General features: G+C 34.5%; 5 protein-coding genes across 5 annotated transcripts; 4 read left to right on the top strand and 1 right to left on the bottom strand.

The window, feature by feature from the left end:
- Window positions 1-378: 378 nt before the first annotated feature.
- LOC124926518 (5'-methylthioadenosine/S-adenosylhomocysteine nucleosidase-like) lies at window positions 379-4,190 on the top strand. Its single transcript, XM_047466760.1, has 8 exons — window positions 379-562; window positions 646-709; window positions 890-981; window positions 1,366-1,472; window positions 2,036-2,110; window positions 2,434-2,508; window positions 2,867-2,959; window positions 3,839-4,190. Exons 1-8 carry the CDS (start codon window positions 469-471, stop codon window positions 4,034-4,036), a joined length of 798 nt encoding a protein of 265 aa, XP_047322716.1. The 5' UTR covers window positions 379-468; the 3' UTR covers window positions 4,037-4,190.
- Window positions 4,191-4,225: 35 nt separating this feature from the next.
- Window positions 4,226-6,326, bottom strand: LOC124924801 (probable alkaline/neutral invertase F). The gene is made up of 3 exons (XM_047464792.1): window positions 5,364-6,326; window positions 4,681-5,239; window positions 4,226-4,593 (listed from the first exon to the last, which is right to left on the bottom strand). The coding sequence occupies exons 1-3, from the start codon at window positions 6,324-6,326 to the stop codon at window positions 4,301-4,303; spliced, it is 1,815 nt and encodes a 604-aa protein (XP_047320748.1). The 3' UTR covers window positions 4,226-4,300.
- A 1,436-nt stretch (window positions 6,327-7,762) lies between these two features.
- LOC124926413 (translocon-associated protein subunit alpha-like) lies at window positions 7,763-12,156 on the top strand. The gene is made up of 8 exons (XM_047466637.1): window positions 7,763-7,841; window positions 8,473-8,637; window positions 8,743-8,793; window positions 8,968-9,056; window positions 9,737-9,814; window positions 9,934-10,137; window positions 11,329-11,400; window positions 11,854-12,156. The coding sequence occupies exons 1-8, from the start codon at window positions 7,781-7,783 to the stop codon at window positions 11,902-11,904; spliced, it is 771 nt and encodes a 256-aa protein (XP_047322593.1). The 5' UTR covers window positions 7,763-7,780; the 3' UTR covers window positions 11,905-12,156.
- Window positions 12,157-13,732: 1,576 nt separating this feature from the next.
- On the top strand, window positions 13,733-15,692 carry LOC124925213 (proline-rich protein 4-like). The gene is made up of 2 exons (XM_047465184.1): window positions 13,733-13,989; window positions 14,070-15,692. Exons 1-2 carry the CDS (start codon window positions 13,803-13,805, stop codon window positions 15,515-15,517), a joined length of 1,635 nt encoding a protein of 544 aa, XP_047321140.1. The 5' UTR covers window positions 13,733-13,802; the 3' UTR covers window positions 15,518-15,692.
- Window positions 15,693-20,362: 4,670 nt separating this feature from the next.
- On the top strand, window positions 20,363-21,328 carry LOC124926625 (glycine-rich protein 2-like). The gene has a single exon (XM_047466888.1). It carries the CDS (start codon window positions 20,426-20,428, stop codon window positions 20,981-20,983), a length of 558 nt encoding a protein of 185 aa, XP_047322844.1. The 5' UTR covers window positions 20,363-20,425; the 3' UTR covers window positions 20,984-21,328.
- The last annotated feature ends 675 nt before the right edge of the window (window positions 21,329-22,003 follow it).

The raw sequence follows: 22,003 nt of genomic DNA, 5'->3' as shown, positions 1-22,003 counted from the left end.
CCTTCAATGGATAGTCGTTCTGCTTTTCGTCAGGGACTCGTCGGAGGTCGGGGGAGAGGAAGGGTTACATGGGTTTGGATCGTCGTTGATGTTTCGGGAGCTTTTCGTCGTCGGGGAGAGGGAGGCTGGATCGATCGAAGACGGAGGAGGGGGAGAGTTGAAAAGAGAGAGAGTTGAAAAGAGTGAGAGGGAAGGAGAACGAAAGAAGGGAAGAAGAAAGGGGAAAACCAATTTTTTTTTTTTTTTTTTTAATAAAGGGTAAAACTGACCTTTTGCCTTGGCAAAAGGTCAAAAATGATAAAATTATTAATGACATGTTAAAAGTGGAAATAACCCTCTTATGAGGGTTATTCAATCAAATTTCCCTTAGCATGAGCCTAACAAAATAAAACAGAAATTGGTTGAACTGTTCTAACAGTACGACTTCTATCTTCAGCGATTCCGGCGACGACACCTGCACCAACAGCTATGGCTCCTAATGATCAGACATCAGAAGTTACTCAGCCTGCCTTGGTTTCCAACGCCGATGACCGACGCATTTCCACCTTACTCATAACAATCGGTATCTTTTTCTAATGCTAAGTTAATGTACCTTCATTCATTGATCTCGCTAGTTCTTACTGGTTCTTGTTTTTGCATTAATAGCTATGCAAGCTGAAGCTATGCCTATTGTTAAAAGGCTTGACCTGAAGAAGGACGACGGTTCCTTGTGAGTTCCTTGCTCTTCCTAGCTTATCCTAGTTTAGATTGCTCGTTATGATGGTTCATGTTTCACTTAATTTTGAATTTCTGCTGATTTAATGTTATTTGTGGTACTGATTGAGTGATTGTTGATAAGAAGTAATGATAGTGTTCAGATTTATAGTTTTGCTGATACGCAAATCTGCAGGTTCCCGGAGGGAGTGTCTTGGGTTCGTTATCATGGAACTTACAAAAACCTGAACGTGAATGTCATTTGGCCTGGGAAGGACGCAAACTTAGGTCGATCTTAGCTTTTGATTCATATCTTGTTTTGGAACTAGGTGTTTGTCTATCATCAACAAGACTTCTCTTGATGTTTTGCCTTTTGTGCTTGATTACATTGTGTATTCATTATCATTAACACCGGTCTATTTTTGTAGTCTTTGATTACTTCACTTAATACATATGCCTTCTGCAAAGAAGTGAAGAAACTTACTATTTAATTTCGGGATTGACCGGTGACTGCAGTTTTATTTAAGGTCACTTTGTGTGCATAAGAATTGTCTCTAGTCCAGTGTATGTACGCGAATGAGTATCTGGGTGTTCTCTTGTCTTCTAGTGCAATGCGCTTCATATATTTTAGTCATCCTGCATTGCATCATGCCAGCCCGTTTAATGTTTCAGGAGTTGACAGTGTCGGTACAATTTCTGCATCTCTTGTGACTTTTGCTTCCATACGAGCATTGAAGCCAGACCTTATTATAAATGCTGGCACTGCTGGTGGTTTCAAGGTATGGGACTTCATTGTTTTCTGGTTTGGAGCTGATAAATGTTTTCATTTATCATGTCAGTCTAGGCAAAATGTCCATAGGGTGTTAAATTCTAGCAGCTTCATTTGTAAGCCACTGGTCATCAACAGTCTCCCGGGACTGACCGTGCTTGAACAAAATCCGGGTTGACTTGTGTTAAATGAATGAAATTGTAATTCCAATGAGTAAAGAATGATGGGGGTGAAAGAAAATATGTGAGGAAATTCTGTGGAAATTTTAATTTTAAATGTCTCAAACAAATATAGGAAATGGAATTGGACCCCAATTTCAATTATTCCCCTAAACAAACATATCCCATGGGCTATTTTACTATTCTCTCTAATCCATTTAACTGTGGTTCTTTGCGGTCTATAGCTTCTTTTGTAAAAAAACCTTTGGCAATAAAGCTCTTTTTATAGTGTTATTAATATTATTTAAAGTTGGATTCAGCTAGAACTATCCAATATTCCAATGCTTAAATTTGAACTCATAGCTAATTAGCTATAATCAAATGCAGTTATATCTTACTGTCCAGGAATTTGCAGGTTAAAGGTGCTAATGTAGGTGATGTTTATCTTCCATCTGATGTCGCTTTCCATGATAGGAGAATACCTATTCCTGTAAGTTTTCCTCTGTTCTCTCTATTTTTTTTTTCCTCCAACAATCAGGAATGGGTTAGTTCATGGCATTAAAAAAACAATATGGACCATAAATGCATTAAATCTATTACACAGACATGCACTACACTGGCTAGCTTTCCCAATTAGAAACCCGCATCTTGGAGCTAATGTGGGATCATTTTTAAAAATCTCATCTCTCACGTAGTGGTTTGTTATAGTTGATGCATGTTGTCTTTTAAAGGCTTATGACAATTTCTGAAGGTTCCATTTACGCTCTACCATTAACTGTGGTCCCTTTTAAAGTTTACCTTTTATCCTTAAAGGTTTTTGACCTGTATGGAGTTGGTTCAAGGAAGACATTCTCAACGCCAGAACTCCTGAAGGCACTTAACCTAAAGGTAATAAACTTTATGAGGACTTTTAAAGCCTCTCTTTTCCTTCTTTTTGTTTAATGATATTTTCACCTGCTGTTACATTGGATATCATGTCACTCCATATCCATGTCTCCAACCCATTTTATAAGTTACAATTACCAGCACCAGCAGTATGTACTTTGGCTTTGGCTACTTGAATATCGATAGAAGTTTTTAAATATAATTATCTTTATGTCAATCTGATGGATTCAGGAGGTTATTTACTTATTTAATAGCATGCCCTTCTTGGAGTACTGAAAACCAAGAAATGCTTTAGCACTGCCTTCAACATTTTGCATATCTTGTTACCCATTCAATTCTCATATCAGTGATATATCCTCAGATTGGCAAGTTGTCCACGGGTGACTCATTGGATATGTCCCCAGAGGATGATAAATCAATCATTGCTAATGATGCCACTCTCAAAGACATGGAGGTAAGCTTTTAAATAATCTATCTTTTGGATATCATGTTGGACTAGAGCATCTCTTTTCCTGTAAATTGCTCTAATTTTAAATCTCTTCTGAGATATATGATTTTTGCCTGTTGCTCAAAACAATTTTTTATAGGACACTTGCATATTTAATTGCTTCAACTCCAGCCAACACAAGCCTCTTTGGAAACTAGTATTTATCACAATATGTGTCACAATCAAGTCCCATGGGAAACCACCAAAGTTTATATCTAAAGTGATTTTTATTTTATTTTTTCTGATTGGTATAAGGTTATTTTTTGGATCAGGATCAGATTAGTTTTCATGATCCATATTACATTTGGAAACACTTTTGTTTTTGTTTCTGTATATGGAAATGTTTTTTTATCTGAAAATGTTTCGAGATACAAAAAGAGAAAGTGTTTCCAAATGGGTTGCTTGGATCCAAATTATATTTGTTTTGCTTCACTTGGTATATAATTTGTTTTGGATCATAATGAGATTATTTCCTAGATTATTGTGATTTTTGGCAAAAATAACAAATGTAGATTTTTTCGGGATGTTATTTGGCTCTCTTTACTCCACTGGCCTTGATTGGCGGGAAACAAATGATAACAAAACAACCCAGTGGTGCTTCCATGTATAAGTTTAGCCAGGCCAAAATGTATATCTTCTTACTTTTCTGATTAAGGGATAGAACCATACAAATATCTATAGTTTTGCTTCTAAAATGAACTACAGAAGTTGAGGAGGCAAGCATTGACTTAATGTTCAGTATCTTTAAATTATGTTAGTCTCCATACAATATCCTTAGATTGCTGCCATGCTATAGAGAGTGATGTTAGATGCTTATAGCTAACTTTTTATCTGATGGGTTTACAGGGAGCTGCTATTGCTTATGTGGCAGATCTGCTGAAAGTACCAGCAATTTTTGTCAAAGCCGTGACAGATATTGTAGATGGTGACAAACCAACTTCAGAAGAATTCTTGCAGAACTTAGCGGCTGTAACTGCTGCACTTGGCGAAGCCGTCACCAGAGTTGTCGATTTTTTAAGTGGGAAGTTACTCTCCCAACTTTGATTATTCTTTGATGCTATTATTTCATAACAGACTATAATGTCTGTGCACGCACGCATCATTACCAATTCTAGAACAACTCTTTTGAACATCTCATTTTTTAGGTATTAAGATTTACTAATAATATATTCTTTCCCCTCTGGGAAGACTAGACTCATACTTGAGTTCCAACCTTTTCATTTGTAGCAGCAATACAAAATAGTAGTAATTCTGGAAAATGATTGTGTGAAATTCATAAATGAAAGTGGAGAGATTAGTGAGGTAGAATTAGAAAGTCCAGGAAGCTGATCTTTTCATTGGAGCCTTAATCTGTTTGTCTTCCAGAGAAACCATGCCCAAATGAGTTGGGTCTTCCAGCATCATCTTAGCCACTAAGTAACCAGCTATCGACCAGGTCTGGTATTTGCGTGCCTGCTTCCCCACATATCGTCCAGTCTTGCCGTCATAATACTCAGGCCAGCCATCTTCCAACAACCTACTCTCTGCCAGCTCAATGGCTCGTCTGGCCACTTGCGGCCTTCCTATCTTGATACAAGCTGCCGTAAGGACCCATAACAGCACTACATACATATATACAATAAATTAACTTCTGTCATTCTAATGTTTTTCTTTTCTATTTTGCAGAATGAAGGGACGCTCATTTTTACCTGGCCAAGATCCCCCATTGTGGTAACTCCATCTGGTGTTTTTCGGATCACAACCAGTTACAATCCGCCACTCGTGGTTTTCCAAAGCCGGGTAACAAACCTTTACAGGCATTTCCCCAATGAGTTCTTCCCAATGTGATTCTAATAGATCAACAATTGCATGAGATTGTTCCACTGTGGCCAATGATGAAAGGATGGCAATGCAATTTCCGAGACAAAACCAACGGAAATCGTTGTTGGAAGGACCAACGTTACCGATGAAGTAACCGCCGTTTACTGGCATAAAGTCAAATACCCATTCGGGAAGAGAATCAGGCATAACATTGAACTTGTTGACCGCGGTATGTGAATACTCCTCTGTCTTGTATCTGTATATATCGTTTAGTCCCTTCAAGTCGAGCCAAAAGTAAGTTCTCATATGGTAGCTTAAGGCATTGAGACGTTTGTCTATCCGCTCTCCCATCTCCTTTCCTTGAGAATCATGCTTGAGTAAATGCTGAGCACATCTCAATGCCATGAAGAATAGTGATTGTATTTCAATTGGATATCCATAAACTCCCTGAGACAGCATAAAACCAAACCAAAATGATATCAAAGTCAAAACCTGATTTGGAAACACTAAAGATGTTATCTGGATTCAGACCCAGAAAGTGTTTCCAATCTTGGGGGCAGAAGAAACTCACCATTCTGCGATCAATCATACTGCAACCATCGGCACAAAGAAGGGTAGGAAATGTGTCGAATCCTTCTGAAAGGCATAAACTCAAAATGAGGCGCATACCCTTCTGGCACTCAGGCTGTTCAGCCAATGACAAGTCTCCTGTAGACTTTGTATATGCCCGGAGCAATATGATCCACCAAAAGCCAGAATCAACAGGGGCAACTCGCCCTATTGCACTCTCACCAAAATCAGCCATTATTGTTTCAATGTTCTTAACAGGATCATGAAGTACCTTAAAACTCGCAGGCATCACACCTTCCCCCAAGTGAAACTGGTCGATCTTCTTCTCCCATGATTGTAGTCGGAGAGTTTTTAATAAGAAATTCTTTACAATCTCAGGTTCCCCGTTCATCAGAAATGCCAGCCCACTCGGGACAAAGTCCCTCACAAACACCTGATCAGAGTCCCCTAACCCATTAAAACCTTGCAGATAAGCCAAAAAAAAACAACTATTCCTTACCTGATCGTAGTTGAGTTTTTCCTCAGAGTTGTCGACAGCTGCAATTGTTCCTACAGGTGCACCACGGAAGTAGACCAAGGAACGCCTCAGACTCTCCCAAGCTTCCCCAATAAGGGGGTGTGGTTCAAAGTCATTGCTAGACCTTGGCGTATTTAATCCAGATTTCTTACCAGGCGACCAAACAGCGTCGCTATGATCCATGATGCGGAAAATGCTCTCGGTGTTCTTCATTTGACGAGTAGGAGACAGGGAAAACGTTGTTAATTCACTTAGACTTAGTGACCTCTCATCACATGATCTCTGTCTCTCCATAATCAACGCCCTTGGCTTCTCCAGTAATCTCGACAAGTCCAAAGATGAAGGATCAACAACACCGGTTTTTTTACTGCCATTTTGATCCCCATCTACTGGATGTGAAGGTATTCCCGAGGGATGTCGTTTTGACCAATCCTTTTGGTCTTGCATGGTTAATTAACAACCTGTTGTTCCACCACCACGACAACAAAGACACTTAAACCAAATCTAAAGAAGAACAATTAACATGAGAAGAACGAAGCCATATATTTCACATGATCATTGATCAATCAAGAATATGGGAAATGGTGAACGATGGAAGAACAAGAATTACGACTAAATCTATAGATCCATCCCAATTTAGATGAATTCTGAAAAGTGGCACTTTCAGATCGAATTACGATATATGAATGAATAGAGAGGGTAGGACTGTAGCCATAAGAGAAAGAAAGAGTGCATGGTTTTGGAAATGTGTGGTTGGGGATGGGACCCTTTATGATCTTGTGGACCCAGATCTCTCATACTAGATTGGCACGTACCAGGCTACCACCAACTATATACGCCATGTGCTCTCCTTTTATAATTCTTTTCTTCTTTTTTAATGGATTTATATAATCAACATTCAATAATAAAGTTCAAGCATCATGCACATAACCCATTTACACACCAAATTACATCTAATTAAGAATGTCTTTTATTTGTATTTTATTTTTTAAAATCATAGTTTATTATTATAGAAAAAAACATCTAAAAACAAAGTTATTAAGCTACCCATTCAGTTTAAGAATGTGTTTTATTTTTGTCCCGGATTGTTGTGTTATTGTTATTTATTTTTGGACGGTTTATTCTGGTCCACTTTCTTGAGTACCGTCGACTATGAACATGTTCCATGTGAAGTTTTTTAATTTAATCTTGTTCCATTTTGTTGATGTTCATTGATTTGTGCATCAATTCAGTTTCATTTAATTGCGTTAGGCATGAAGGTAAATTATTTTTTAATTGATGTTTTAACATACGGTTCTCATTAACTTTATTATGTGCACATCACTTTATCCGATTTGTTTTGGACAATTATTTTATTACTTTTTGTTTATCCAATTTGTTTGGGACTCTTTGGATGATACCGTCTTGACAGATAGTATGTGTCTCAATTGAACAATTTGACAATGTAAGAACAATTTTATTTTATTTTCACTATATTTTATGAAATTAATTTTGTTAAAAAAAATTAATAAATAATAAGTTTTTCAAGTTTTTACATTTATATATTTAAAATGTTGTATATAATATAAATGTATACAAATTTTTATAAGAAAATAAAAATTTTAAAAATAAAAATTTTAAATTTTATTTCTATTAAGAATGTAAGTTGTAATTTATATTTTCTATTTTGAAGATAACTTTTTTTTTTTTACTTTTTTCAAAAATAAAGTTGGGATGGATTAAATTACAGAAATTAGTTTTTAAGCAATTTTTTAATTGTAATATTAAGATTTTAGTAACAACTAATTTGATTACAAGAATCTCGTCTTCCATTTATTTTGCCGTTCGCGGTGCTTAGGTTGTCCGATCGGAGCAGCCAACCAACCAAGACCCGCGATTCGGTTCTCCTGATTCTCTGTAGAATGAAGACAAGAGTTTTCTACATTCTTGCTTTTGTCCTGCTTTCATATCCTTTCCTCCAAGGTTTGCGGAATTTGTTGTCTTGTTATATTCACGTTTCAAGTTGTTTTCTTTTGTTCTCAAAAATTTTGATACATTTCCTCCATTGGTTTACGATACATGTCTCACGTTATATCATCTGCATGACTTAGGATTTTCATTTCTATCTGATTTTATCCAGATTATTGAATTTGGTGTAGATGCTGGTCTTGAATCAGTTTGATAAGTTGATCGGAATTCGAACATGCAAAAGATCGAATTCTAACAACTGTGATCGGTGTCCCTGGATACTTTCTAACATTTGCAAATTTCTGCACTATATTAAAAAGATTACATTCATATTCTTGATATTCTGAGGTTAGCTCATGAGTGTCTATTTGCATATATGCATGGTCTCTAAGTCGTTAGTCATGTTTTTAATCTATTGCTTCATAAACAATGAACGTGGTGCCACAAAACAAGCTCGCACAAGTCTTCCCTGGTTGAAAGATCTATACTTGTTGTTTTGATCATTTGCAGTGCATTATATTATTTAGAAAATGCTAAAAAGAGTCTTGAATGACCATAGTTGACTTTCTGAGTTGTTATTGATAAGAATACAGGTTTTTTATAAGAGGAATTATTAATATTTTATATGTTGGTATTTTCTTTGTAGTTGCTAGATGTCAGGCGGATTCGGATGATACTGAAGTAGGCAAAACCACAGTAGAAGAAGGTGATCTTGGAGTTGTTGGGAATGTCCAAGATTTTGGTGATGGTACTTTAAGTTCTGCTCCAGAAGTGGATACAATATGCATTTTCCCCAAAAACCCTTCAAAAGGTGAGGGACCTGCCTGTAAACACATAGCATTTTTTTTGGCCTTTTTTCATTCAACTCCATCTGTTATAGTTAATTTTTTTAAAACCAGCCTTTTCCTTTATGCAGCGGTAGTTGCAGGGGAAGAAACTGAACTGTTAGTTGGCATGAAAAATGATGGTAATATCTCAGAGCATGGTTGCTTGCTCCACAATTATTTTGTTGTTATTATAGTCTTTTCATTATTGGAGCTTTAATTCTTAAGCCATTACATTTTTTTTCCTGGGTATTTACTGAATTTGGCTAGGTATGTATCTGGACTGACATGTCTTTCTGTTTTGGGTGAAAACGCAGGTGGGTCGAATGTCAATATAATTGCCATCAAGGCTAGTATTTACCTTCCCTATGATCACCAGTATTTGGTTCAGAATCTCTCCACACAGGTAAGAATTTCTTTTTGTTTGTTTCCTGCATATTCTTGAATAAAATTGGCATCTTTACCCTTCCATTGTCCTCACCTGATCAATTCACTTTTTTTGGACAATCAGTGTGGGGACCTATCTTTTGTTAGAATTTGATGAAACTTAGTCACAAATACGCATCCACATAAGACCCAAACTTTTGGCACTTCCATAATAACGTGGTTTCGTTGATGGAGCCTCTAACTGAGCTTAGGGGGGGGGGGGGGGGGGGGGGAACTATTTTCTTGTGCTTTATTTTGAAATGTTGCCCCCTTTTTTTATGGGAAGAGACTACAAATCATATGTTTTGGGCAACAACAGCACGGTCTTGTTGATGTGCCGCCATGTCATTATATCTCCAAATATAAGCCAAGAGATGGGCCAAACCCCAGTTTTGCGCTTTGGAGTGTTCTCTTGATTTGTTGGGAAGGGACTAGGAAGAGCTTTGTTACATATCGAGTAATCATGTAATTCATTTCCCAGAAGATTTCTTGTTTGGGTTTGCAGTATGTTGTTTATTATACACCTAACAGGTTCAACTATGGTATTATGCTATTGTAGATGGACATGATTGTCTTCTAGCTTGTATCTGCTTTGATGCATTTCTTATTCCCTTTGTTAGCAATGAGTTGGCTAAATACTTTCTTATATTTGTCTCATAGGCCTTCAACAATGCATCAGTTCCTCGATCGACTCAAGCAACTTTTCCATATATGTTTGCTGTGAGCAAATTTTTGCAGGTATTAATGCTCATGAAATGCTTGAACAAGGAGTAGATAGTCTCTAATCCTCTCCTCTCTTACGAATTGGTAGTTATTTTCAACGGGTCCATTTTTTACTGTTTCTTCCGTTATTACAGGCTGGCACGTTTGATCTTGTTGGAACCATCATTTATGAGGTAGACCAGAATCCATATCAGAGTACATTTTACAGTGGTATCATTGAAGTTACTGAGGCTGGTGGTTTTCTCACTATTGAGTCTGTATTGCTGGTTTCCCTTGGAGTTGCACTTCTTGTGCTTTTTGGATTGTGGATCCGCAGTCAGATACAACATCTCTCAAAGGTATTTAATCTCCTTTTCAAATGGCCCTTCAATAAAGAATGTGCACGTGCATCCATTTTTCCTAATATGTGTTTCTGTATGATCAAACAAATCGGGTAACTAACTTATCTTGATCATCCAACAATTTATCTGATCATCGATTCCTACTCCAACTGTTCAGTAGATAATCTGTTTGAATCTTAATTACATATCACATATACCAATTATGGATTAATATTTTCTTTTGTTCATTTTTTTTGTCCCTACATATGTTGTAGATCTCATTTATGTGTTTATGATAATTTTTTGACTTTCCTTTGCAGATGTGATAAAATTAAAGCGTTTTTTTTCTTAACTTTCTTGAATGAACTAGAAGTCTGACTTATCTTCAGTAAATTAACTGAAATATAGTACCCTTTTAAGGTTATTGTGCCATATCTAGGTGCAGAACTTTGATCTAACTATATATTCTTTTACTGTGATTGACAAGTCATTACACTACTTGAGAATACAACTTAATTGAAATGAATAACTAAGTTGTTTCCCTAGTAAAATTATTTGAGTGCATGTTTTCCTCAAAAAGATAGGAATGTAGCCCACAGGACTGTGTTCATCACCTTGGTAGGCTATCTTATTTCCATCCTTGGGTACTTGATGAAATTTGGTGCTCAATCAGGCCTAGCATAACCAAAGATAGCACTCTTATTCTTCTTGCTTTTAGAAAGTATTATGGAACTAACATGTACCCCTGTTTTATGCTTAACTTCTGAATATTTTCCAAAAGTTAAACTAGTGTAAAATTCTCTATGGTGTGCCAATCATGAGGAATATACTTATGAGTTATTTAACCCAAATAATCCAATTTTTCATCAAACAAAATTTTCTTTTGAAAAAAATAACTACATCAAAGAAGCTCTAATTCTTCCTGAAACAGCCGTTATATGCATCCAATTAATTATTCAAGGCGTTGTGTAGATCGTGTTAATGCCATTGTCTGCCTCCAAAACCCCCAAGGACAAATGACAAAGCCTTTATCTTTTGAATATTTGCTAAAGCTATGTGCTGCAGTTCCTTTGTCAAATTGGGATTGTCTATGAGTTATTTCTTCTTCATGGAACTATTCTTTGATATCCATGTAACTAGTGTGCTTACTTTCTTTTCTTTTTGTCTTGAAAGTAGTGATTGATATATTGCTTTATTTTTATTATTCAGAAAGCCAAAAAGGCATCCAAAGTGGAAGTTGGAACTAAGACGACAGATTCATCCATGGATGAATGGCTTCAGGTATGTGGTCCATGCCTCTTAAATGTTCCTTCAGATGGATGCCTATTTGGGTGGTGCTCTTTTGCACCACCCAAATAGTAAAACATCCACCTCTTCCTCCTAATGCTATACCTGCAGTTATAAAATAGCAATCCTAGTAACAGTATTGAACTAAGAGGCTAAAATCTCATCACTTAAATCACTTTGATTAAAGTGGGAGGTCATTGCGGTGAGATGATGTGCTAGCTTACTTCAGGACAAAGAGCCTCAGTCTCAAAACAAAAATAAAAAGCAGAATATCTAACATGTCCTAGGGAATGGAACACTTCACAATAATTATCTTTTTTCGGATGATTGTTTGGTTAAACATGTGGCTTTTGTGGAAGATAAATTATTAATTTTGATAAATTTTGCATCAAGTTAAGTTATGAAGATATTTTGAATCTTTTGTGATTTGTGTCATTTTTTTGTCAGGGAACGGCATATTCTCAATCATTGTCCAACAAATCTAAAAAGAAGATGTAAATGTGGTGCTCTAGGCTGGCACAACATCGAATGTAATCCTTCCGTGTAGCAACATAGTCAGATATGAAAGCCCACAATCTGAAAATTTTTATGGAAAGAGTAAAAACTAGGGGAAAAAGTTACTTATTGTAGTAAGACCAGGAAGATATACATTTGATTTTATATTAATCTAATGATTCAGTTTGAATTTATAAAAGTGCTAAGTTGGATGTATTTGACACAATTTTGTTAAAAGGCCTAAAATTTCCTGATAATTAGTACTAATAGAAATGCTGATACTCTTATTTTGCACTTATATAAAACCATTTGATCTCTTGATCAAGAGCTGACTGGATTTAGTTGCTATTTGATCATATGAGACCATTTGAGTTCACACAAAATTAGATACAAGAGAGTCTTTGAATTTTTATGCAAGTTTAATGGATGGTTAAATGAAGTTATATAGTGTCATTGTCAGTTTACTTTTTACTTCAAATCTTCACTCTTAGGGTTGGGTTGATTTTCTGAAACAATACTAATCTGTATATAATTTGTGTTTGTCTGGCTCCTTTGTGGAGGACGAAATCCAAAAAATTATACTTTTTCTATGTTTGTGTATCACAATCATCTACAAAATAATTTGTACTGTAATATGGATCATAGTCCAAAAAAATTGCAGGATAATTTAGATCCTGAAAACTATCATAATTTTCTTATAGGATTGTAATTGTGACATAAATTGTGATAAAATACTAATTTTTTTCATCTTAACTTTCATAATTTTCTAATGGGATTGTGAAATTGACATAAATTATGATAAAATACTCATTTATAAATAGGTTTAATAAATCAAGTGACAAATATAGCTGCAATAATGGGAAAAGAAGTGATAATAATGCAAAATCAAATGCACAAACCTAACAAAAACTAATTATTTTACAGCTATTACTCACTCTACATTTGGGTAGTTGAGATATTAGATATTGTCAATAGCTTCCCACCTACATTTGCATCACAAGCTTTATTTAATGCACATTTTGTTTTATGCCTAATATATATTTTTTCTTTTCTTTTCTTATTTTTATCTCTACTTGTCGTAAAAGTCACGGGTACGATTCCATCTGGAAGCGTTTTAAGTTTAAGCGGGGGTCATGAGTCTCGTGACTGTCGGGTGTCATGCTAGTTCTCTTTTAATTCAAAAAAAAAAATCTCTACTTGTCGGTAACAGTGAGTGATATGCTGGACTAAGAAGATAACTACTAATCCTTGTAATTTGTCTTTGTCATATGATCAGCTAGACTATGACAACTACTACTAATCCTTTCTGGTTGTTGTCCTAATCGATCTCTGGCTATACACTTCATTTGGACAAAGACATAATGCAGAGTTAATGAACATGTATACAGAGAAGTGTTCCTTACTGAAGTTTCAATATCAGTAATTGAACAACTATCAGATCATAATTTACTTCAATATTGTCAGAATTCTCTATTTGTTCAGTAAAAACTAAAACTGATATTCTTCACAGAGCTTCATTTATTTCTTAAACTTGTTGGCCTGTCACTTCTGCACAGAGTTGAGAAAAGGATGACACAGTAAGTAGTAAAGCTTCTGGACCAGCATTAATAATAATAATCTTTACTTCCCTCTGTTTCTGGATTTTCTTCACTCTATTAATTTGGTATTTGTTCATACAACCCAAGCACATGCATATTCAAAATGGGTAGGTCCCTAACAATAACCTAATATGAGGCCCTTAATGGCTCTCTGTCGGTTAGCCTCAGAAATTGTTGCTAACACTTTGAATCTCAAAATTGTTAATTATATATATAACTGTGTAGTTTCCATGCATATCCAGACCAGAGCAAGTCTGAAAGGCAATTGAGTTGGTGGTTGGTTAGTTAATTTTGGTTTCTCCAATGAGTGTCTCGCACCATTTTAGAGGAGGAGAAGCTCTTTGGAGCTTTCTCTTGTTCCTCATCATCTTTACTGCTTCTGTAGTAAATCTCTGCCAGGCTGCTGAGACAGTACAACTTGAGGTGATTGGCAATGGAGAATGTGCAGACTGTGCAGCTGACAACAACAACAACAACAAAGCCTTCTCAGGTATAATAATCAATTTGTTTCTATTAATAAGTAAAAGTGTGAGTGATTGATTCTAAATTTACATTTTTGGTGGGATAAAGGACTTCGTGTGACCATCGACTGTTTGATTGATGGGAAGGGTGAAGTGAAAAGAAGAGGGGTTGGAGAGCTTGACAAAGAAGGGAAATTCAGAGTTTCACTTCCAAAAGAGATCCTTCACGAAAATGGAGATGAGCTGAAGGAGGAATGCTATGCGCAGCTTCACAGTGCTGCATCCACGCCATGCCCTGCTCAGGATGGTCTTGAATCTTCGAAAATTGTATTCAAGCATCAATCTTCTGATGGAAAGCTTGTTTTCAGCACAGTTGGGAAACTGAGGTTTTCACCCACAACCTGTGCTTCAGCTTTCTGGTGGCCACCCTTCAAGTACCCTCCTCTTCCAAGCCTCCCACCTTTTCCTGAATGGAAGAAGCCATTGCCTCCTGTTATCCTCCCGCCTTTCCCTACTTTCCCTCCTAAGGTTTTCCCACCTATTTACTTCCCCCCTAAGCAACTTCCACCATTTGTGCCCGTCCCTGTTCCAATTCCCGTCTTCCAAAAACCACTGCCACCTGTCGAACCAACTCCCGTTCCAACACCAGAAGTACCCGTACCTGTTCCGGTTCCAGTCTATGAAAAGCCATTACCACCTCCGGTCCCTGTTTACAAACCAACACCCGTTCCAGCACCAGTTCCGGTTCCAGTCTATAAACCAACACCCGTTCCAGCACCCGTACCAGTCTACAAGCCTGTGCCAGTTCCTTCACCGGTTCCAGTCTACAAGCCAAAGCCAAAGCCACTTCCCCCAGTGGTTCCAGTATACAAGCCAAAACCACTTCCCCCACCGGTTCCAGTCTACAAACCAAAGCCACTTCCCCCTCCGGTTCCAGTCTACAAGCCAAAGCCACTCCCCCCTCCAGTTCCAGTCTACAAGCCAAAGCCACTTCCCCCACCAGTTCCAATTTACAAGCCAAAGCCAAAGCCACTTCCCCCAACGGTTCCAGTCTATAAGCCAAAGCCACTTCCCCCACCGGTTCCAGTCTACAAACCAAAGCCAATTCCTCCACCTGTCCCAGTTTACAAGCCAAAGCCACTTCCACCACCGGTTCCTATCTACAAACCAAAGCCAAAGCCACTGCCTCCCCCGGTGCCAGTTTACAAGCCAAAGCCACTTCCACCACCAGTTCCAATCTACAAACCAAAACCACCGGTCCCAGTCTACAAACCAAAGCCAAAGCCCCTTCCACCACCGGTCCCAACTTACAAACCGAAGCCACTTCCTCCACCAGTCCCAATTTACAAGCCAAAACCACTCCCCCCACCAGTTCCAATTTACAAACCGAAGCCACTTCCTCCACCAGTCCCAATTTACAAGCCAAAACCACTTCCTCCACCAGTCCCAATCTACAAGCCAAAGCCACTTCCTCCAACAGTTCCAATTTACAAACCGAAGCCTTGCCCTCCAAATCCCCCGTCGTCAACTTACCCGCCTTACTCCCCTCATCCTTAAGACTCTCCATACTGTTTCAACGTATTAATAATTGCTGATTTTCAGTGATCTTCTTTTGTTTGTTTCTTTCTTTGTAAATTTTCATTAATGTTCAACATGTTGTCTTTATCAATTTTCATTTAATAATTTATTATTATTATTATTGCGTGATTAATAATATATATCAACCCTTAAAAACAAGTGCATGATTGACACCAAATGGTCACTTAAGTTTATATATTATATGGGTAAAAATTCTCTTTTCTTCCCTACTAATTTTCTTATTAAATGATATGTGTAACCTGAACAGTGTTTACTAAACTTTTTATAAAGTATGAGACTAAATTGTTTAAAAAGTATGGATTAAGAACAACTATATAGGGATAAAATAATTGTGAAAGATGAAACTGATTTTATTACATTGGACTTTATTTGGTGCTTGTTATCTGATAATGGAGTATTTGTACATTGAATGTCGTTTATATCAGTTAAATGCGTATGTCATGGTTGATGCGTTAACGTAAGACCTTTATGTCTTAGTTAATGTATATATGTAATATCTTTGTCTTATTACTAAGTTATCATGATTTCAGTCATTATGTTGATCCCAGAGTTACTATTAAAAAGATATTATTTGTGTCAAATGATGATTTTAATTGTTTAAAAGTGAGTTGTTATATATCTTTTGTTCTCAATCCAGCTGCAAAAAGGTTTAATTTTCTAATTGAGTGTTGTTAGCTCATCCATTTATTCAGATAAAGACCAAGACTAGACAGAAAGACTACAGGATAAAAGATAAAGAAAAATTATATCAAGTTAACTCTCATGTGTATAACTACATCGAGGTTTGTTTAGAAAATGAATGTTTGTAGTGATATGTAGTAAGTTGTTTTTTAATTAATGTTGAAGTTACAAGAAAATTATGTAAGCTTGGAATTTTTTTACAAATGAAGGTCTTAGTTTATTATGTCAATGTTTAAAGATTTTGTTGGCCTAATAGGTGTATGATTTGCGTCGACTGCACACCTCATGTTTTAGTTTAGGGTGTGACACTCATCGATAACATTTCTAACTAGATTGATCTCATTTCACAACCATTATTGAAAATTATTCTCAACATTGACAAATGACAAAAGTACTTGCCCCAGTTGTGAAGCCAAGAAAACAACATTACAAGTGTTTCTTCGATGGTCTTTGTTTAAGCTGACTTACACACATAGACTAAATCAAATAATTATTACCAATTGTATTACAATCTCTATCCATGTCATATGGAAGGCAAGAAAACAAAGACCTCTTTATCAATGACTAATTCACCAATCTATTCATAATATTTATTAAATGTCTTTGGAAGTCTTGTTGCACAAGAATGCAGAATCAATCACCTCTTATAATCACACAAGCCATTGATTATTTTTTCTCTCTTTTTTAAGAAATATAGATCATATTCAACTCAATCCAATCTGTCTTATTTATACATTTGAGTTCACATTTAGATTATAAACCACTTGCTATTAAGACATCTAATTTTAACTAAACTTCCCACCAATCACTTAACATATTGTTAAAGCGTTTTCTAAAAGAGAATTTATAAAATAGTTTTGGTTTAACCAAAGTCTTGATATTTGTCGCACTTCTTACTTTTCCATTAACTATGCCAAAATCATCTCACAATTTACTTACTCTATCGATGAAGTCGAAATCTTACCATTAAATTATGATGCATCTATATCATAAAGCTAAAATTCAAATCAAAACATATGTTCTACATTTATGATTTCATGAAATTCGATTTTATATAATTTACACTCCAAATTCTAAAGACGAGTTCTCTTATTTTCTTCAAACGAATTTTACATAATCGACACTCCAAACTCTAATGATGTGTTATGATCTCCTTTAAAAAGTTTTTCATAATTCACACTTAGATGAGTTCTCCTCCAAACCTCCAAACGAAGTTGCATCCACCCCAGTCCACATGCTATTAAAAATAAATTTAAAAGGTGCTTATATAGTAATTTTTTATTTTTTAATATACTATTAATGTTTTCCAAACTATTAACTTAGTTGTTTTGCCTGAGCACGAACACAGATAATCATGAGTAAGATTTGTAAATTTTAATATATTATTTGTTTACCACTATATGTTAACTAAGTATTTTGGATTCTTTATATATAGTTAATTATAGGTTTAATATGAATTTTGAATTTTGACCTATCTATATATATATAATAAATAATGTTTAAGTCTTAAGTTGCTCCAAAGGTCGGTCCTTAAATTTTAGTGGGAGTATAAATGAGTACAATTTGAATATTGATATATATTTGAATAAAAAATGGAATGGTTTGACCCTTCATATTCTTTTACATTAATATATATATATTAATAATAATAAATTTAATACTTGTATTAAGTAGTTACAATATATAACAGGGTAAATTATCTGGGCGGCCCTCGAACTATCTCGATCGCTCACTTTCGGCCCTCAAATTAATTTTTGAAACAAATCGCCCCTCCAACTTTTATAAAGGTCACTAGTGGCCCTTCCGTCAACTTTTTAGTTAAATTTAACGGTTTAAGTTTAAAATATTATTTTTTTATATATTATCTTTAAACTTATATTTTATATTTATATATATATAATTATTAAATCGCTTATATAATATTATATATATATATATATTATTAAATTTTATATAATTATTAAATCTTTTATATAATAAATAAACCATATATATTATTTATTTTTATCTCTATATATATAATTTATATATATTATCTTTAACTAATTTATATATAATATTTATATAATATATATTTTAAAAAATAATTTAAATGTTAAAATATATATTATATATAAGCGATTTAATAATTATATATATATAATATTATATATAAGCGATTTAATAATTATATATATATAAATATAAAATATAAGTTTAAAAATAATATATAAAAAAATAATATTTTAAACTTAAACCGTTAAATTTAACTAAAAAGTTGACGGAAGGGCCACTAGTGACCTTTATAAAAGTTGGAGGGGCGATTTGTTTTAAAATTTAATTTAAGGGCTAAAAGTGAGCGATCGAGATAGTTCGAGGGCCGCCCAAGTAATTTGCCCTATATAATATATTAATATATATATATATATATATTAATATATATATATATATATATATATATATATATATATATATATATATATATATATATATATATAATAATGTCTAATTATTAAGTTATTTCAAATGTCTGAAGACGGGTGGGTCGAGCATAGTGTGATTATGGTACGGATTGCTGATATTGATGGTAGCCCTCAATACCTAATTCTACAATAATATTCATCTATTTTGAATTTATATTAGTAACTTAATAATTTAAGTTTATGAGCGGGTCAACTCATAATCCGACCTAAGTATTCATTTACTCTCACATATATATTCAAATTAATCACAGTTCTCGATCTGAAAATCCGAACACTTTAAAAATTAAGGATCATTATATATATATATAGATTTGTAAAAAATAGAATGAATTGTTTTAAATCTAAAATATTGTTTTATTAACTTAATTTTATTCTCATTCATTATATGTACCCCTACCAATTTGACATCTAGATATTTGTTTAGATAGGTTATGAAACATTCTAAAAAAATCATTTAGGATTAATTTACTAAAAAAATAGGATTTTAAATTTTTGCATAATTTACTGTTTAATCCAAAAAATGATTGAATTTCTACCTCTCAAACAGAAAAACACACAAATATTACTTATAATAAATTTGGAATAAAAAGTTTGAAGTTTTTTAAGTTTTTTATTCATTCTTCTAAGAAGATACGAAGGAAGAAAAGTCTAGATGAACTCCATTCTGAACATGAATTATCTTCCCTATTTTCGAAAGAAAATGAATATTGGGACAAAATCGATGAAACGTAATAGATAAAAATCATTTTCATTATGATTAGGGTTATATTCATTCCATGGTTAAAAATAAAAGGTTCCATATTAATGGATTCATACCTTTATACCCTCTCCAAACTGAACTGAAAAGCATCTTTAGAAACAAAAATTTGATACGATAAAAATCTATATATTATGTCGGATACAAAATATCTTCATATAACTTAAGTAAGTTATTATTGCCTTTAAACTCGAAATAATTTGAATTTGAATTTTGAAAAACAAACTCTAATTTCTATATTTAATTTAAATTTGAAGAAAACTACTTTGAATTTAAATTTTGAAAAACAAACTATTATTTCAAGATTATAAGCATCCTATTCTTTCTTATCTCCCAACTTTGTTTGAAAAGTTAGATATGATAAGATATTGGATATCTACATAAATATTAAAAAAAACAGAATAATATATATTGTTTAAATTAATTGAATTATAAAAAATGTTTACATACATTAAACTCCACATGATAAAAGTTTTTTAATATAATTTATATATTTTTTTATTACCTCTCACTTAAATGCAAACAATTTGTTTCTTACTTTTTATATTAATAATTTTTTTAAAAAGGATTATTATAATAACAGTAACAAAATAATTATTTTATATTATGATATAAATAATAAAAACTAAAACCAAATATAATAATTTGAAATAACGGGTAGAGATTAAAAGGGAAGCATATATTATGCACAATATTCGGGATGAATTCAAACCGTTGGATTTTTTTTTTGTAATTAATGTTTTTTTTTTGTGCACATCCTTCAAAAAAAAGTATATTAAATAAAAAAAACAATTTACAAAAAAAATTGCATTGATTCTGATGACGTGTCAGTCTCCCGCTACGCAACCTTTTTTTTTCGTGTATAAGAGGAGCAGTCTACCTCTGCAAATATTCACGTCTTCTTCAAGGGTTTCACTTTCTCTCTCTTCTTCTTCTTGTCTTTTTGATTTCTCAGTTCTTAATCTAATGGCGGAAGAAAACCAGCGTGTTTCCGGCGTCGTCAAGTGGTTTAACGACCAAAAGGGTTTCGGTTTCATCACTCCCGATGATGGAAGCGAAGATTTGTTCGTTCATCAGTCATCCATTAGATCTGAGGGTTTCCGTAGTCTTGGAGAAGGCGAGACTGTCGAGTTTATCATCGATTCTGGCGATGACGGTCGTACTAAGGCTGTTGAGGTCACTGGACCTAATGGTGTTCCCGTTAAGGGCAATACCCGCGGCGGCGGAGGCGGCGGTGGAGGTCGTGGAGGCGGTGGTTATGGAGATAACAGCTATGGTGGAAGCCGAGGCGGTGGTGGGTATGGTGGAAGTAGAGGTGGAGGAGGATACGGCGGTGGTGGCGGCGGCGGCGGTGGTTGTTATAAGTGTGGTGAAGAGGGTCATATGGCTAGGGATTGTTCTCAGGGAGGCGGTGGCGGTGGAGGCCGTGGCGGCGGAGGCCGTGGAGGAGGCGGTGGCGGTGGATGCTATAGCTGTGGGGAAAGTGGTCATTTCTCAAGGGAATGCCCTAATGGAGCTCGTTAATCAAATCAGATGGGTATTGAAAAAGCACCGCCTTTGTTTCTTTTCTGTTCTGGTCTAGTTTGTTTGTGTGCAGGTTTCACCGTTGATGAATGGATGTATTCTGAAACGGTCGGCTGCTTTGTTTTCTTTTGTGTCTGTTTTTTTTTTATCTCCGGCGGCGGCGGTGTTTTTAGTCGGTTTTTGCTTTTGGTTTTTAGGGTTTAGTGTTGGACTTTGGAATCTGGGTTTTTTATTTTTGTGGGCTTGGTGATCAAAACATACTAAAAAAACATATAATATGCCAGACTGTCATGTTATCTAATGCGTTTCGATCGATCAATGAATGAAGCTTTTATGGTTCTGAAATCTCTTCTCTTTAATGGCTGTCTGTTTATATCTTTCTTCTCCATTGATATGTTGTTTCTAGGGTTTTGCTTTACTTTTCAGATTTGAATTATTTTATTATTAAATTAAATATTTTTATTAATTTAAAAATAATCCATAAAAACCCCTGTATTTTGGACGGAAAAAATTATAATGATAGTTCAGGAGATATAGATTATTATATATAAAATAGAAAATATTATTTTATTTTAAGTATTTTTATTAATAAATTAAGAGATATAATAAAATATAAAAAATGAGAATAATATTTGAGTTATTTAAATAATTATTAAAATATTTATTTATAATATTTATTTATTAAATTAATCACTTTATCAATTTTTTTCATAAACCAAAATGTATTTAATAACTCAAAATCAAATAAGGTTTGATAATTAAAAATCCAATCCAAACGAGGCCCAAACAATCTGCATCGGTAGGTGAAGAGGGGTCAGATCTGGTCTGGGCAAAAGTTGGTCAAACTAAACTACTACCCTTGTCTCGTATGTGCGTGGGGGTTTGTTTTGTCTTTTACCCTTCAACTTTCACGTTTTCTTATAAACCATTATTTTTATTTTTTTTTATCCAAAAGAAAAACAACTTTTTCATCTTCTAATCCTCCTTTCCTTTATCTTTTCAAATAATGAAATTTTTAAT

This window comes from Impatiens glandulifera, chromosome 2 (genome assembly GCF_907164915.1).
Source record: "Impatiens glandulifera chromosome 2, dImpGla2.1, whole genome shotgun sequence".
Classification (NCBI taxonomy): Eukaryota; Viridiplantae; Streptophyta; class Magnoliopsida; order Ericales; family Balsaminaceae; genus Impatiens; species Impatiens glandulifera.
The sequence above is the reverse complement of the archived record's forward strand: the minus strand, read 5'-3'. Positions and strand labels throughout refer to the sequence as shown.

What these genes read in the sequence shown, in the direction of transcription:
- LOC124926518 (XM_047466760.1), top strand. Translation starts at nt 469, where the DNA reads ATGGCTCCTAATGATCAGACATCAGAAGTTACTCAGCCTGCCTTGGTT. An exon ending in TGGGAAGGACGCAAACTTAG is followed by an intron (nt 982 to 1,365) that starts GTCGATCTTAGC and finishes TTAATGTTTCAG; the next exon opens with GAGTTGACAGTGTCGGTACA. An exon ending in CCACTCTCAAAGACATGGAG is followed by an intron (nt 2,960 to 3,838) that starts GTAAGCTTTTAA and finishes ATGGGTTTACAG; the next exon opens with GGAGCTGCTATTGCTTATGT.
- LOC124924801 (XM_047464792.1), bottom strand. Translation starts at nt 6,326, where the DNA reads ATGCAAGACCAAAAGGATTGGTCAAAACGACATCCCTCGGGAATACCT. An exon ending in GTATGATTGATCGCAGAATG is followed by an intron (nt 5,240 to 5,363) that starts GTGAGTTTCTTC and finishes ATGCTGTCTCAG; the next exon opens with GGAGTTTATGGATATCCAAT. An exon ending in CAATGGGGGATCTTGGCCAG is followed by an intron (nt 4,594 to 4,680) that starts GTAAAAATGAGC and finishes ATATGTATGTAG; the next exon opens with TGCTGTTATGGGTCCTTACG.
- LOC124926413 (XM_047466637.1), top strand. Translation starts at nt 7,781, where the DNA reads ATGAAGACAAGAGTTTTCTACATTCTTGCTTTTGTCCTGCTTTCATAT. An exon ending in TTCATATCCTTTCCTCCAAG is followed by an intron (nt 7,842 to 8,472) that starts GTTTGCGGAATT and finishes TTTTCTTTGTAG; the next exon opens with TTGCTAGATGTCAGGCGGAT. An exon ending in TTCAGAATCTCTCCACACAG is followed by an intron (nt 9,057 to 9,736) that starts GTAAGAATTTCT and finishes TTTGTCTCATAG; the next exon opens with GCCTTCAACAATGCATCAGT.
- LOC124925213 (XM_047465184.1), top strand. Translation starts at nt 13,803, where the DNA reads ATGAGTGTCTCGCACCATTTTAGAGGAGGAGAAGCTCTTTGGAGCTTT. An exon ending in CAACAACAAAGCCTTCTCAG is followed by an intron (nt 13,990 to 14,069) that starts GTATAATAATCA and finishes GGTGGGATAAAG; the next exon opens with GACTTCGTGTGACCATCGAC.
- LOC124926625 (XM_047466888.1), top strand. Translation starts at nt 20,426, where the DNA reads ATGGCGGAAGAAAACCAGCGTGTTTCCGGCGTCGTCAAGTGGTTTAAC.